The sequence below is a fragment of the Coregonus lavaretus genome (assembly GCF_964263955.1).
Source record: "Coregonus lavaretus genome assembly, chromosome: 23".
NCBI classification, from domain to species: Eukaryota; Metazoa; Chordata; class Actinopteri; order Salmoniformes; family Salmonidae; genus Coregonus; species Coregonus lavaretus.
Window position 1 is genome coordinate 15,243,337 of NC_140010.1, and position 16,536 is coordinate 15,259,872.

General features: G+C 44.9%; 1 protein-coding gene across 1 annotated transcript in view; it reads right to left on the reverse strand.

Moving 5' to 3' along the window:
- The window catches only part of LOC311098925 (dystrobrevin alpha-like), a 50,739-nt gene that overhangs the window by 26,170 nt on the left and 8,033 nt on the right, over positions 1–16,536 (reverse strand). Inside the window, exons 2-9 of the mRNA XM_084139473.1 lie at positions 8,114–8,181; positions 7,694–7,774; positions 7,351–7,564; positions 5,253–5,338; positions 4,515–4,669; positions 4,196–4,301; positions 3,532–3,698; positions 3,064–3,188 (exon numbers count right to left, since the gene is read on the reverse strand). Of these exons, the coding sequence (XP_083995599.1) occupies positions 3,064–3,188; positions 3,532–3,698; positions 4,196–4,301; positions 4,515–4,669; positions 5,253–5,338; positions 7,351–7,564; positions 7,694–7,774; positions 8,114–8,181 (1,002 nt within the window). The remainder of the gene's footprint in view (positions 1–3,063; positions 3,189–3,531; positions 3,699–4,195; positions 4,302–4,514; positions 4,670–5,252; positions 5,339–7,350; positions 7,565–7,693; positions 7,775–8,113; positions 8,182–16,536) is intronic.

Here is a 16,536-nt window from a genome sequence, read left to right on the forward strand (position 1 = left end):
AGTCATTAAAACTTGTTTTTCAACCACTCCACAAATGTATTGTTAACAAACTATAGTTTCGGCAAGTCGGTTAGGACATCTACTTTGTGCAGGACACAAGTAATTTTTCCAACAATTGTTTACAGACAGATTATTTCACTTATAATTCACTGTATCACAATTCCAGTGGGTCAGAAGTTTACATACACTAAGTTGACTGTGCCTTTAAACAGCTTGGAAAATTCCAGAAAATGATGTCATGGCTTTAGAAGTTTCTGATAGACCTCAGAAAAAAATGGTAGACCTCCACAAGTCTGGTTCATCCTTGGGAGCAATTTCTAAACGCCTGAAGGTACCATGTTCAACGGTACAAACAATAGTATGCAAGTATAAACACCATGGGACCACGCAGTCGTCATACCGCTCAGGAAGGAGACGCGTTCTGCCTCCTAGAGATAAACGTACTTTGGTGCGAAATGTGCAAATCAATCTCAGAACAACAGCAAAGGACCTTGTGAAGATGCTGGAGGAAACAGGTACAAAAGTATCTACAGTGAGGCAAAAAAGTATTTGATCCCCTGCTGATTTTGTACGTTTGCCCACTTACAAAGACACGATCAGTCTATAATTTTAATGGTAGGTTTATTTGAACAGTGAGAGACAGAATAACAACAAAAAAATCCAGAAAAACGCATGTCAAAAATGTTATAAATTGATTTGCATTTTAATGAGGGAAATAAGTATTTGACCCCTCTGCAAAACATGACTTAGTACTTGGTGGCAAAACCTTGTTGGCAATCACAGAGGTCAGACGTTTCTTGTAGTTGGCCACCAGGTTTGCACACATCTCAGGAGGGATTTGTTCCACTCCTCTTTGCAGATCTTCTCCAAGTCATTAAGGTTTCGAGGCTGACGTTTGGCAACTCGAACCTTCAGCTCCCTCCACAGATTTTCTATGGGATTAAGGTCTGGAGACTGGCTAGGCCACTCCAGGACCTTAATGTGCTTATTCTTGAGCCACTCCTTTGTTGCCTTGGCCGTGTGTTTTGGGTCATTGTCATGCTGGAATACCCATCCACGACCCATTTTCAATGCCCTGGCTGAGGGAAGGAGGTTCTCACCCAAGATTTGACGGTACATGGCCCTGTCCATCGTCCCTTTGATGCGGTGAAGTTGTCCTGTCCCCTTAGCAGAAAAACACCCCCAAAGCATAATGTTTCCACCTCCATGTTTGACGGTGGGGATGGTGTTCTTGGGGCCATAGGCAGCATTCCTCCTCCTCCAAACACGGCGAGTTGAGTTGATGCCAAAGAGCTCGATTTTGGTCTCATCTGACCACAACACTTTCACCCAGTTCTCCTCTGAATCATTCAGATGTTCATTGGCAAACTTCAGACGGCCCTGTATATGTGCTTTCTTGAGCAGGGGGACCTTGCAGGCGCTGCAGGATTTCAGTCCTTCACGGCGTAGTGTGTTACCAATTGTTTTCTTGGTGACTATGGTCCCAGCTGCCTTGAGATCATTGACAAGATCCTCCTGTGTAGTTCTGGGCTGATTCCTCACCGTTCTCATGATCATTGCAACTCCACGAGGTGAGATCTTGCATGGAGCCCCAGGCCGAGGGAGATTGACAGATATTTTGTGTTTCTTCCATTTGCGAATAATCACACCAACTGTTGTCACTTTCTCACCAAGCTGCTTGGCGATGGTCTTGTAGCCCATTCCAGCCTTGTGTAGGTCTACAATCTTGTCCCTGACATCCTTGGAGAGCTCTTTGGTCTTGGCCATGGTGGAGCGTTTGGAATCTGATTGATTGATTGCTTCTGTGGACAGGTGTCTTTTATACAGGTAACAAGCTGAAATTAGGAGCACTCCCTTTAAGAGTGTGCTCCTAATCTCAGCTCGTTACCTGTATAAAAGACACCTGGGAGCCAGAAATCTTTCTGATTGAGAGGGGGTCAAATACTTATTTCCCTCATTAAAATGCAAATCAATTTATAACATTTTTGACATGCGTTTTCTGGATTTTGTTGTTGTTATTCTGTCTCTCACTGTTCAAATAAACCTACCATTACAATTATAGACGGATCATTTCTTTGTCAGTGGGCAACGTACAAAATCAGAAGGGGATCAAATACTTTTTTCCCTCACTGTATATCCATAGTAAAATGAGTCCTATATCGACATAACTTGAAAGGCCGCTCAGCAAGGAAGAAGCCACTGCTCTAAAACCGCTATAAAAAAGCCAGACTACGGTTTGCAACTGCACATGGGGACAAAGATTGTACTTTTTGGAGAAATGTCCTCTGGTCTGATTAAACAAAAATATAACTGTTTGGCCATAATGACCATCGTTATGTTTGAAGGAAAAAGGGGGCACTTGCAAGCCGAAGAACACCATAACAACCGTGAAGCACGGGGGTGGCAGCATCATGCTGTGGGGGTGCTTTCCTGCAGGAGGGACTGGTGCACTTCACAAAATAGATGGCATCATGAGGAAGGAAAATGATGTGGATATATTGAAGCAACATCTCAAGGCATTAGTCAGGAAGTTAAAGCTTGGTCGCAAATGGGTCTTCCAAATGGACAATGACCCCAAGCATACTTCCAAAGTAGGATTAAATGTCAAGAATTGTAAAAAAACTGAGTTTAAATTGATTTGGCTAAGGTGTATGTAAACTTCCGACTTCAACTGTACACTGCAGCACTACAAGACCTTGGCTTCATATTGTCATTGTTGATTTCCAGAACACACACAAAGAAAAACGGAGCAAAGATGAAACATCTGTTTTACCAATTGTGGTTATTCCTACAGCTAACATTAATTGATCATGTGCATCCAACGATTGATTGATTGTTATTACTTGAGACTTAGAAGCATGTAGTGTAATGTATATAAAGCAATTACAAAACAGATATACATACATTCATCAAGTTTCAACATTTACTTTGGGGATACGGGGCTGTAGTATGGGATTTTGGGATGGATATGAAATTGACTGGAATTTAAAAGGATGACTGTGGTCTTGAATACAAGTGTTACTGTGTTACTGTATGAATAGAATAGAATAGCCCCATACTTACACAATGTGGGCTAGGTTCAGAGGTTTTTCTGGCATGTCAGGAAACATGGGGTGTAAAGGTTCTCTGCTGGACGCACAGCTCAGTGACTTGCTGAGAGCATTAGATAACTTCTTAGCAGGCGATTTCTGGGAGAAACACAAACATATGCTATTGTGATTTTAGAGGGCAAGAAGAGTAATGACTTTCAAAATATCATATAGGAGTAGATGTCATTGACCAAAACGTCACAGCACATCCAGTATAATCCATATCTAAAATGCATTTCCCCACTTCCCATCCATATCATTTAAATGTATCTGGTATTTCAAGGGAAATACACTGCATTTAATATTCCTTGCCACAGGTGAGGGAATCAAGTCACAGTCTCATCATCATCTGCATAGCACTGTATTGTGTTGGGTGAAGCTGAGCAGAAATGGCTGTCTGGCTGGCGTCCCCCTCCTCTCCCCACCCCGTCACCCCCCTTACCCATGACGTGTACTCCTTCATTTGGTGCTGGTTGCTATGGGAACCGCTGGCATGCCCCCTCCAGAAGCAGTCCTGACAGAGCTGGTAATTATGACATTGCTGGCAGCGGTAGCGGAAGCCCATTATACTCTCACTGTGGCAGTAGGAGCACTCGACCGGGTGGAACACTGCAGGGGCGGAGGGGGCGGGGTGGGGGGGGGGGCACACACACCAACATGTGCATGCATGTTCACACACACACACACACACACACACACAGACAGACACACACACACAGGTATACATATACACACACACCCCAAATGTTGTTAATACAAACACAAATTGGTTTGCAACCGATATCTTTATATAGGATAACCACACTGGGATGTTTTGCAGGTCTCTCAGACAGCGTTCTTCAAATAAAGGAGGGTGTTCTGTGAACATCAGTGTGTGTGAGACTAATGACACAGTTTGTACCTTATTAACGAGGGATTGGGCAGGGTGATGTGATGGTGGAAGGGTGTGTATGCGTGTGTGTTTGTGTGCTCGTTCATGGGTGTGTGTGTGCTTGAGCAAGTGTGTCTACTGTGTGGTGACTCAATGTGATGGTGAGAGACAAAATTCATACCCAGTGCTATCCCATGAATGTGTTAAATATGCTGTGGTGGCGGTGGTGGCTCACCATTCTCCACATTAGCCAAGCGATGCATGAGTGGTAACCACACCAGACACTGAGGAGGAGGGTCTGACATCAGCGTGTCCAGGAATGTGTTGAGGGAGACCTTTTTCTGTCGACATTAAGTAGAGGACAGGGTTACACATCACATACAGGTTATGCATATGGGGTAGCTAGTACTATAAAGAAAATACTGTTTTATAAAGGATGTTTTATACACAATTACAACATCCATCCAGTCTCTATACCTATAGTGTGTTATTTATTCATTCATTGATTTACTTGAAATTGTATGTTAATTTTCAGTATAGATAGGGACTCTTACCTGCTGTGCAAAGCAGGTTCTTGTGGCTTGCTCAGTATAGCCAAAGGAAGGCCCCTCAAAAACAGTCATTGGCAATTTGAGAACCTCCCTCAGAAACTGGTCGAATTGGGAGTACACCATTATGCCACCAGGGTCTGATATCTGTGAAAAAATATCTGGGCAGAAAGTGGGAGGGGAGGCGTTACTCCAAAATATATAAATAACGTATCAAATTAATTGTCAGCTGTCACCATTGTTAGCTAATTGCAGCATTAGACAGTGCAATCATGCTGTGTATTGCATTTACAAAGAACAAAAACAAATGAAAGCTGTGTAGCAATACATAGTAATTACCACAAAACATCAGCTAAAATAGCCTACCCTTCCATTTACTTTCCCCATGAGTTGCTGCGGCTGCTCTGCTGCACTAGATTTTGAGGATTATGTCATAAACCCTATCCTTCAGATGATAAATAATGACTTCTCCCAGCCGTGGAGAGTTAATGGCCACTGTTCTCGTTTTCTTCTAGGAAACATAGTGCAGGCAGACAGACTTAAATGAAAAACCCACTTGGACCACATTTAGTTGTATCACAAAATTCCTCGATAGAGAGAGACTTCACTGACTAAACACATTTTAAATTGTGCAGGATAACTATTAAGAAGTTAACAAAAAGCTAACTGACAATTAATTATCTGCAAATGGTTAATTCTCTCTCTAATGTATTATTCTTAACAAAGATAAACGGGTGAGCTTACATCTTAATTTATCCAAAATCTTTCCTCCGCAGATGGTTGCCAGGGCCATCTTCACAACAAAGACAGGCATTTTTCCGAGGCCTTCCCTAAAAGAGGAAATGTGTTTAGTATTTGTGTACTTGTATAATTTGTGTATTTGTGAACAGGTGAAGAATATACAGTATGAGAATAATACTTGCAATGATTTAAACACTTTAACATTAAAGGGATAGTTCAGGATTTTGGCAATGAAGCCCTTTATCTTCTTCCCCAGAGTCAGATGAACTCGTCAATACCATTTTTATGTCTCTGCGTGTAGTTTGGAGGAAGTTTGCTAACTAGCGTTAGCATAATTGCTAAGTACTTCGGAAAGTATTCAGACCCCTTGACTTTTTCCACATTTTGTTACGTTACAGCCTTATTCTAAAATGGATTAAATAAATACAAATCCTCATCAATTTACACACAATACCCCATAATGACAAAGCGAAAACAGGTTTTTAGAAACGAGTCTGTTCATCAAATTTCTGCCCTGCTAGAGCTGCCCCGGTCAACTGTAAGTGCAGTTTTTGTGAAGTGGAAGCGCCTAGGAGCAACAATGGCTCAGCCGCGAAGTGGTAGGCCACACAAGCACACAGAACGGGACCGTTGAGTGCTGAAGGACGTAGCGCGTAAAAATCGTCTGTCCTCGGTTGCAACACTCACTACCGAGTTCCAAACTGCCTCTGGAAGCAATGTCAGCACAATAACTGTTTGTCGGGAGCTTCATGAAATGGGTTTCCATGGCCGAGCAGCCCACACAAGCCTAAGATCACCATGCGCAATGCCAAGCGAAGGGCTGTAGTGGTATAAAGCTCGCCGCCATTGGACTCTGGAGCAGTGGAAACGCGTTCTATGGAGTGATGAATCACGCTTCACCATCTGGCAGTCCGACAACGAATCTGGGTTTGGCTGATGCCAGGAGAACGCTACCTGCCCCAATGCATAGTGCCAACTGTAAAGTTTGGCATAGGAGGAATAATGGTCTGGGGCTGTTTTTCATGGTTCGGGCTTGGCCCCTTAGTTCCAGTGAAGGGAAATCTTAACGCTACAGCATACAATGACATTCTAGACGATTCTGTGCTTCCAACTTTTTGGCAACAGTTTGGGGAAGGCCCTTTACTGTTTCAGCATGACAATGCCCCATGCACAAAGCGAGGTCCATACAGAAATGGTGTGTCGAGATCGGTGTGGAAGAACTTGACTGGCCTGCATAGAGCCCTGGCCTCAACCCCCTTGAACACCTTTGGGATGAATTGGAACACCGACTGCGAGCCAGGCCTAATCGCCCAACATCAGTGCCCGACCTCAGTAATGCTCTTGTGGCTGAATGGAAGCAAGTCCCTGCAGCAATGTTCCAACATTGAGTGGATAGCCTTCCCAGAAGAGTGGAGGCTGTTTTAGCAGCAAAGAGGGGACCAACTCCATATTAATGCCCATGATTTTGGAATGAGATGTTTGACGAGCAGGTGTCCACATACTTTTGGTCATGTAGTGTAGCATTAGAGCATTGACTGGAAGTATATGGTAACTGCTAGCATGCTAGTAGATACCATATACTTCCAGTCATTGCACTAACGGTAGTTAGCATTGGCTCGCAAAATTACCTCTAACTTCCTTCATACTGTATTCAGAGACATAAAAATGGTATCCATGAGTTCATCTGACTCTGTGGAAGTAAATATAGGGCTTCATTGCCAAAATCCGAAGTATCCCTTTTTAAGTTGCTCTTATACCTGTGTAACCCTGTAAATACAACAGTAAAACAAGCAAAAAGGGCTCAATTGTATTTATCATCACTATGTCATTTTCACTGTTTACTTTCTCTTGTCTTTCATCAGAAGTAAAGATTAATCAATGGCACAAGACCATTGTGAGACCATTGCATCGTTATAACAACAGTCAGTCTGGACATCCATTCTCTCATGAAAGACTGTGTGTACTGTGGACAGACTTATCACATATCAACACTTCACTTCAATGAAGTAACACATGCACACACTCACGCACACACACAAACAGAGAAGAAAATGATGCTCAGTGACCGTCCCACAGTGATGAGGTGATAGTGGATACTCACGGGTCATAGGCAGCCAGGAGAAAGTTGAGTAGCAGACTGATGGACTGTTCCACATTGATCTGGTGTGTGGTGGGCATGCGCTTGTTGAGCTGGTAGAAGATGGTGGACAGTATTGCTTCCAGGCGAGCCACAGTGAACTCTGTGTTGAGGTCCATGTTGTTCAGGCCGTTCTCTCTGAACGCCTCGATCACGTTCCAGATGTCCACCAAATGGACTGTAAAATAATAGAATGGAATAGAATCCAATAAAAATGCATGGACACTGATTCCTTTTAGCGGTGTGTTTTTACAAATACAACTTTAAGACTATTACTATGAAACAGAAGATATCACACCATACTCACGATTGCATTTTTTCTGAACGAATCTGAGTTTGCAAGCAGTTCTATACGTGGACAATCTTATAGAATCCAACTCTTGCGCCCCTGTAGGAAAAATACATTAATTGTGAAAGGCAATATGACAGACAGTAACACAGGAATGCTCGTTGAGGATAGACTGTGTGGAGCTATTGGGGTAAGAGTGTTGCTCATAGGGTATTCATGTGGACATTAACACTAGATGTCTGTCTAGTTTTCCCAATGAATGCTGTTCTTCTGTGTAGGCCTATACTGGATGCTAATTATATTAATATTTTGTAGATGTAACCTAGTAAATTACTTGGTAAATGTAATTAATAACCTGGTGAATGACATTATTATGTATACTATAGTTATAATACTTTGAATGTGTATCTCTCTTCAGAGATGGCCCTGGACACTTACTCATCTCTGCAAACAGTTGTCGTCTCTCCGCCATGATGTCGCCAATCCTCCCACGATCTTCAATCATTCTGATCAGAAGGAGAGAAAATCAGAGTGACTATTCATGAGTACTACTGGGCTACTGGGCCATGACAGTTTGAATTAACAGAAGAACATTCTTAAAATTCTTATTAAAAAATATAAAAAAATAATAGGGGATAGATCAGCATTAATATTGCTGATGGATTGTAACTTCCATCAATGTAATTGTCTGCATCACTTCCAATACCCCATATGTTTTTTTTTCTTCTCGCAAATATATATATTATATATATCAATGTCCTCCAAATCAAGGTTTCACAATTAATGGCACCCTTAAATATTATAATGTAAATTTATTTTATTTTATTTTATTTTACCTTTATTTAACTAGGCAAGTCAGTTAAGAACCAATTCTTATTTTCAATGACGGCCTACACCAGCCAAACCCGGACGACGCTGGGCCAATTGGGTGCCGAACCAGGGGGTCTGTTGTGACGCCTCAAGCACTGAGAGCCCCGAGTGGTAAATAACATCTACCAAAATTAAACCAGGAATTAAATTCCACTTATTTAAGTTTATCTAAGTCTTAAGGAACTATATTGAGCCATTACATCACTTTCTGTTTACTATGGTATAAAAATGAGGTAACACGCATGCAATATACCTTTGTCATCCAACACCATGAAGAAAACAAAAGAACTGGCAGTTCAAAAGAGACAGATGGTCGTAGACCTTCATAAATCTGGTAATGGCTACAAGAAGATCCCCAAACGATTGAATATACCACTGAGCACTGTCAGGGCAATTATTAAAAAATAAAAAAGATATGGTACAGTTTAAAACCTCACGGGTAGAGGACGCAAATGCATATTGCCCCCCAGGATAGGGAGGAGGATGGTGAGAGAAGCAACAAAATCCCCAAGAATCACTGTGAAAGAATTGCAGGCCTTGGTGGCATCTTGGGGTCATCAGGTTTCAAAAAGCACCATCAGACGCCACCTCCACAACCACAGGCTCTTTTGAAGGGTTGCCAGAAGAAAGCCCTTTCTGACCCCAAGACACAGATGCAAGAGCTTGGAGTTTGCCAAACGTCATTTACATTTATTACTGGAAGAAGGTGCTCTGGTCAGATGTGATCAAAATGGAACGTTTTGGTCAGATACAGCATCGGCATGTTTGGTGTCGAAACAGAGATGCATACAAGGAGAGGCACCTCACACCCACGGTGAAATATGGTGGTGGGTCAGTGATGTTTTGGGGCTTTTTTAATTCCAGAGGTCCAGGGGCACTGGTTAAGATTGATGGCATAATGAATTCCACCAAGTATCAGGCAATTCTGGCTGACAATCTGGTTGCTTCTGCCAGAAGGCTGGGACTTGGCCGTAGGTGGACTTTCCAAGAAGACAATGACTCAAAACATACCTCAAGATCCACACAGAAATGGTTCTGTGACAACAAAATCAATGTTCTGCCATGGCTAGCTCAGTCGCCGGACCTCAATCCAATCAAAAATCTATGGGTGTCACGCCCTGACTCATGGGACTCTTGTATGTTGAGTCAGGGTGTGGATATTCTATGTTGTATTTTCTATGTTGGCATTCTATGTTGTGTGTTTCTATGTTTGGCCGGGTGTGATTCCCAATCAGAGGCAGCTGTCGCTCATTGTCTCTGATTGGGGATCATACTTAGGCAGCCTATTGGCACTCGTTAGTTGTGGGATCTTGTTCCGGTTAGAGGCTTGTTTTGTGTGTAGCCTTAGGACTTCACGTTTCGTTGGTTTGTTGTTTTGTTTTTTTCTTCTTTTATTTACTTTTTTATATTTTAGTTTTCTAGATATATTTTTTATTTTTCTCTTTCATATTTGGATTTTTATTTATTGTGTGTTTATTTATAAAAAAAAAAAAAAAATGGATCAGCTTAATATTGCAGATAGATTGTATCTTCTATCAATGTAATTGTCTGCATCACTTCCAATCCCCCATGTTTTTTTTAATATATATATAATAATAATAATAATATGCCATTTAGCAGACGCTTTTATCCAAAGCGACTTACAGTCATGCGTGCATACATTTTTGTGTATGGGTGGTCCCGGGGATCGAACCCACTACCTTGGCGTTACAAGCGCCGTGCTCTACCAGCTGAGCTACAGAGGACCACCTTATTACTTTTCAACCCCACCATCCTTTCCCTACTTGGAGTAAATTAGTGAACAACAATGCCCAGGCCTATACTTCCGGTCTATACTTACTATCTACACCTTATGGACAGAGTTAATTTTACAATAATTCTATTATATACAGTGGGGAGAACAAGTATTTGATACACTGCCGATTTTGCAGGTTTCCCTACTTACAAAGCATGTAGAAGTCTGTAATTTTTATCATAGGTACACTTCAACTGTGAGAGACGGAATCTAAAACAAAAATCCAGAAAATCACATTGTATGATTTTTAAGTAATTAATTAGCATTTTATTGCATGACATAAGTATTTGATCACCTACCAACCAGTAAGAATTCCGGCTCTCACAGTCCTGTTAGTTTTTCTTTAAGAAGTCCTCTCTGTTCTCCACTCATTACCTGTATTAACTGCACCTGTTTGAACTCGTTACCTGTATAAAAGACACCTGTCCACACACTCAATCAAACAGACTCCAACCTCTCCACAATGGCCAAGACCAGAGAGCTGTGTAAGGACATCAGGGATAAAATTGTAGACCTGCACAAGGCTGGGATGGGCTACAGGACAATAGGCAAGCAGCTTGGTGAGAAGGCAACAACTGTTGGCGCAATTATTCGAAAATGGAAGAAGTTCAAGATGACGGTCAATCACCCTCGGTCTGGGGCTCCATGCAAGATCTCACCTCGTGGGGCATCAATGATCATGAGGAAGGTGAGGGATCTGCCCAGAACTACACGGCAGGACCTGGTCAATGACCTGAAGAGAGCTGGGACCACAGTCTCAAAGAAAACCATTAGTAACACACTACGCCGTCATGGATTAAAATCCTGCAGCGCACACAAGGTCCCCCTGCTCAAGCCAGCGCATGTCCAGGCCCGTCTGAAGTTTGCCAATGACCATCTGGATGATCCAGAGGAGGAATGGGAGAAGGTCATGTGGTCTGATGAGACAAAAATATAGCTTTTTGGTCTAAACTCCACTCGCCGTGTTTGGAGGAGAAGAAGGATGAGTACAACCCCAAGAACACCATCCCAACCGTGAAGCATGGAGGTGGAAACATCATTCTTTGGGGATGCTTTTCTGCAAAGAGGACAGGACGACTGCACCGTATTGAGGGGAGGATGGATGGGGCCATATATCGCGAGATCTTGGCCAACAACCTCCTTCCCTCAGTAAGAGCATTGAAGATGGGTCGTGGCTGGGTCTTCCAGCATGACAACGACCCGAAACACAAAGCCAGGGCAACTAAGGAGTGGCTCCGTAAGAAGCATCTCAAGGTCCTGGAGTGGCCTAGCCAGTCTCCAGACCTGAACCCAATAGAAAATCTTTGGAGGGAGCTGAAAGTCCGTATTGCCCAGCGACAGCCCCGAAACCTGAAGGATCTGGAGAAGGTCTGTATAGAGGAGTGGGCCTAAATCCCTGCTGCAGTGTGTGCAAACCTGGTCAAGACCTACAGGAAACGTATGATCTCTGTAATTGCAAACAAAGGTTTCTGTACCAAATATTAAGTTCTGCTTTTCTGATGTATCAAATACTTATGTCATGCAATAAAATGCATATTAATTACTTAAAAATCATACAATGTGATTTTCTGGATTTTTGTTTTAGATTCCGTCTCTCATAGTTGAAGTGTACCTATGATAAAAATGACAGACCTCTACATGCTTTGTAAGTAGGAAAACCTGCAAAATCGGCAGTGTATCAAATACTTGTTCTCCCCAGTGTATATATATATATATATATTTTTTTTTTGCTCCTGAACTTCTTCTACTCTCAACCTCTCCGATCATTTTCATGATGTCCATCCGGTTTGCTTCTATATGGCATATCTTTCTAACTGTGCTCTTTCCCAAAAGCTCCCAACATACAACCTATATACTTATTATGGACACAGTATGCTTACATTATTAGCTATCTTTGTTATTATTTGTTGTTATTTGTTATTTGTTGTTTTGTTAGTGTGTTTATTCAGTGTAATAAATATGTACGCATTTCACGCTGCGCCTTGGTCTGACCCGTCCATAAACTAACGTGACAGAAGATCCCACCAAATATGGACCAAGCAGCGTGCCCAGGAGCAGCCATCCTGGACATGGGAGGAGATCCTGGACGGAAAGGGTTCCTGGACATGGGAGGAGATTCAGGCTGGGATGGATCGCCGTCCTTGGGAGGAGACAGTGGAGGCCCGGTTTAGAGAGGAGCAACGGCAACGCAGAAGGCGCCGGCCAAGGAGGAAGCCTGAGAGACAGCCCCAATAACATTTTTTGGGGGGGGCTAAAAGGGTGGTTGGGGATCGATGGAGAAGAGCCCCGACCACTGCACTTGTGGGGGCTCTGGGAGGAGTCCTCACGGGAGGAGGACTGGGCGCAGAGAGTGAAAGACTGGTACAGTCGGAGATCTCTAACGTCAGTTTCCAGTCCGGTACATCTCGTGCCTGCGTCTCGCACCAAGCTAGTGGTGCGTGTGCCCAGTCCGGCCCGGCCCGTTCCTGTTCCTCGCACCAAGCCAGTGGTGCGTGTTCCCAGTCCGGCCCGGCCCGTTCCTGCTCCTCGCACCAGGCCAGTGGTGCGTGTTCCCAGTCTGGCCCGGCCCGTGCCTGCTCCCCGCACCAAGCCAGTGGTGCGTGTCGCCAGTCCGGCCCGGCCTGTTCCTGTTCCTCGCACCAGGCCAGTGGTGCGTGTCGCCAGTCCGGCCCGGCCTGTTCTGCTCCACGCACCAAGCCAGTGGTGCGTGTTCCCAGTCCGGCCCGGCCCGTACCTGCTCCCCGCACCAAGCCAGTGGTGCATGTTCCCAGTCCGGCCCGGCCTGTTCCTGTTCCTCGCACCAGGCCAGTGGTGCGTGTCGCCAGTCCGGCCCGGCCTGTTCCTGCTCCACGCACCAAGCCAGTGGTGCGTGTCGCCAGTCCGGCCTGGCCCATTCCTGCTCCCCGCACCAAGCCAGTGGTGCGTGTTCCCAGTCCGGTCCGGCCAGTTCCTGCTCCTCGCACCGGACCAGTGGTGCGTGTTCCCAGTCCGGCTCGGCCCGTTGCTGCTCCTCGCACCAAGCCAGTGGTGCGTGTTCCCAGTCTGGTACGGCCCATGCCTGCTTCCCGCACCAAGCCAGTGGTGCGTGTTCCCAGTCTGGTACGGCCCGTGCCTGCTCCCCGCACCAAGCCAGTGGTGCGTGTTCCCAGTCCGGCCCGGCCCGTTCCTGCTCCCCGCACCAAGCCAGTGGTACGTGTTTCCAGTCCGGCCCGGCCCGTTCCTGCTCCCCGCACCAAGCCAGTGGTGCGTGTTCCCAGTCCGGCCCGGCCCGTTCCTGTTCCTCGCACCAAGCCAGTGCTGCGTGTCGCCAGTCCAGCCCGGCCCGTTCCTGTTCCTCGCACCAAGCCAGTGGTGCGTGTCGCCAGTCCGGCCCGGCCCGTGCCCGTTCCAGAGCAGTCCGCTCCACCGGGGTCCAGTCCAGCTCCTGTCAGCGGCTCCACTCCGGAGCCAGAGCAGTCCGCTCCACCGGTGCCCAGTCCAGCTCCGGTCAGCGGATCCACTCCGGAATCAGAGTAGTCCGCTCCACCGGGGTCCAGTCCAGCTCCGGTCAGCAGCTCCAGTCCGGAGCCAGATTAGTCCGCTCCACCGGTGCCCAGTCCAGCTGCGGTCAGCGGCTCCAGTCCGGAGCCAGAATAGTCCGCTCCACCGGTGCCCAGTCCAGCTCCGGTCAGCGGCTCCAGTCCAGACCCAGACGTCAGCCCCTCTCCAGGTTCGGGGTCTCCCACACCAGGGTCCAGACAGGGCTTGGTACTTCGTGGGAGGAAGGAGAGGGGAAGCAGCGCGCCGAGGTCCAGACCAGACCAGGGGCGCAACAGGGAGGCTGAGAGAATGTGGTCGTCACGCCCGGAGCCGGGGTACTGTCACGCCCTGATTCATGGGACTCTTGTATGTTGAGTCAGGGTGTGGATATTCTATGTTGTATTTTCTATGTTGGCATTCTATGTTGTGTGTTTCTATGTTTGGCCGGGTGTGATTCCCAATCAGAGGCAGCTGTCGCTCGTTGTTTCTGATTGGGGATCATACTTAGGCAGCCTATTGGCACTCGTTAGTTGTGGGATCTTGTTCCGGTTAGAGGCTTGTTTTGTGTGTAGCCTTAGGACTTCACGTTTCGTTGGTTTGTTGTTTTGTTAGTGTGTTTATTCGGTGTAATAAATATGTACGCATTTCACGCTGCGCCTTGGTCTGACCCGTCCTTAAACGAACGTGACAATGGGGCTGAGTTGAAGAGGGCAGTTGATAAGCGTAAACCCAATAATGTGAAGGATCTTGAAAGTGTCTGCATAGAGGAATGGTCCAAAATCCCTCCAAATGTGTTCCTTAACCTTGTCAAACATTACAGGCAAAGACTCCATGCTGTTATCCTTGCCAGAGTTGGTTGCACTAAGTACTAAATGAGGGGTGCCAATAATGATGAAACCTTGATTTTGGTTACATTTATTTTGTATTAAATAATTGTATGATTTTGGTTGGTTCCATTGAAACATGAATAAAGAACAGTATTTCTCACATGTTGGTATTTTGAGTTTATCTCTATAATTATATTGTTTATATTTTTTAAAGTATTGTTTGTGCATTGCCAGTCAGGGGTGCCAGTAATTTTGGAGCCCACTGTACATACATATATACACATACATATACATTTCCTTTTTTAAAATATATTTCCCTTTATTACTTTCCAACCCCACCACCCCTTCCCTAATTGGAGTAAACTAGTGAACAACAATGCTTAGGCCTCTACTTCCAGCTTATACATACAGTGGGGGAAAAAAGTATTTAGTCAGCCACCAATTGTGCAAGTTCTCCCACTTAAAAAGATTAGAGAGGCCTGTAATTTTCATCATAGGTACACATCAACTATGACAGACAAATTGAAGAAAAAAAATCCAGAAAATCACATTGTAGGATTTTTAATGAATTTATTTGCAAATTATGGTGGAAAATAAGTATTTGGTCACCTACAAACAAGCAAGATTTCTGGCTCTCACAGACCTGTAACTTCTTCTTTAAGAGGCTCCTCTGTCCTCCACTCGTTACCTGTATTAATGGCACCTGTTTGAACTTGTTATCAGTATAAAAGACACCTGTCCACAACCTCAAACAGTCACACTCCAAACTCCACTATGGCCAAGACCAAAGAGCTGTCAAAGGACACCAGAAACAAAATTGTAGACCTGCACCAGGCTGGGAAGACTGAATCTGCAATAGGTAAGCAGCTTGGTTTGAAGAAATCAACTGTGGGAGCAATTATTAGGAAATGGAAGACATACAAGACCACTGATAATCTCCCTCGATCTGGGGCTCCACGCAAGATCTCACCCAGTGGGGTCAAAATGATCACAAGAACGGTGAGCAAAAATCCCAGAACCACACTGGGGGAGCTAGTGAATGACCTGCAGAGAGCTGGGACCAAAGTAACAAAGCCTACCATCAGTAACACACTACGCCGCCAGGGACTCAAATCCTGCAGTGCCAGACGTGTCCCCCTGCTTAAGCCAGTACATGTCCAGGCCCATCTGAAGTTTACTAGAGTGCATTTGGATGATCCAGAAGAGGATTGGGAGAATGTCATATGGTCAGATGAAACCAAAATAGAACTTTTTGGTAAAAACTCAACTCGTCGTGTTTGGAGGACAAAGAATGCCGAGTTGCATCCAAAGAACACCATACCTACTGTGAAGCATGGGGGTGGAAACATCATGCTTTGGGGCTGTTTTTCTGCAAAGGGACCAGGACGACTGATCCGTGTAAAGGAAAGAATGAATGGGGCCATGTATCGTGAGATTTTGAGTGAAAACCTCCTTCCATCAGCAAGGGCATTGAAGATGAAACGTGGCTGGGTCTTTCAGCATGACAATGATCCCAAACACACCGCCCGGGCAACGAAGGAGTGGCTTCGTAAGAAGCATTTCAAGGTCCTGGAGTGGCCTAGCCAGTCTCCAGATCTCAACCCCATCGAAAATCTTTGGAGGGAGTTGAAAGTCTGTTTTGCCCAGTGACAGCCCCAAAACATCACTGCTCTAGAGGAGATCTGCATGGAGGAATGGGCCAAAATACCAGCAACAGTGTGTGAAAACCTTGTGAAGACTTACAGAAAACGTTTGACCTGTGTCATTGCCAACAAAGGGTATATAACAAAGTATTGAGAAACTTTTGTTATTGACCAAATACTTATTTTCCACCATAATTTGCAAATAAA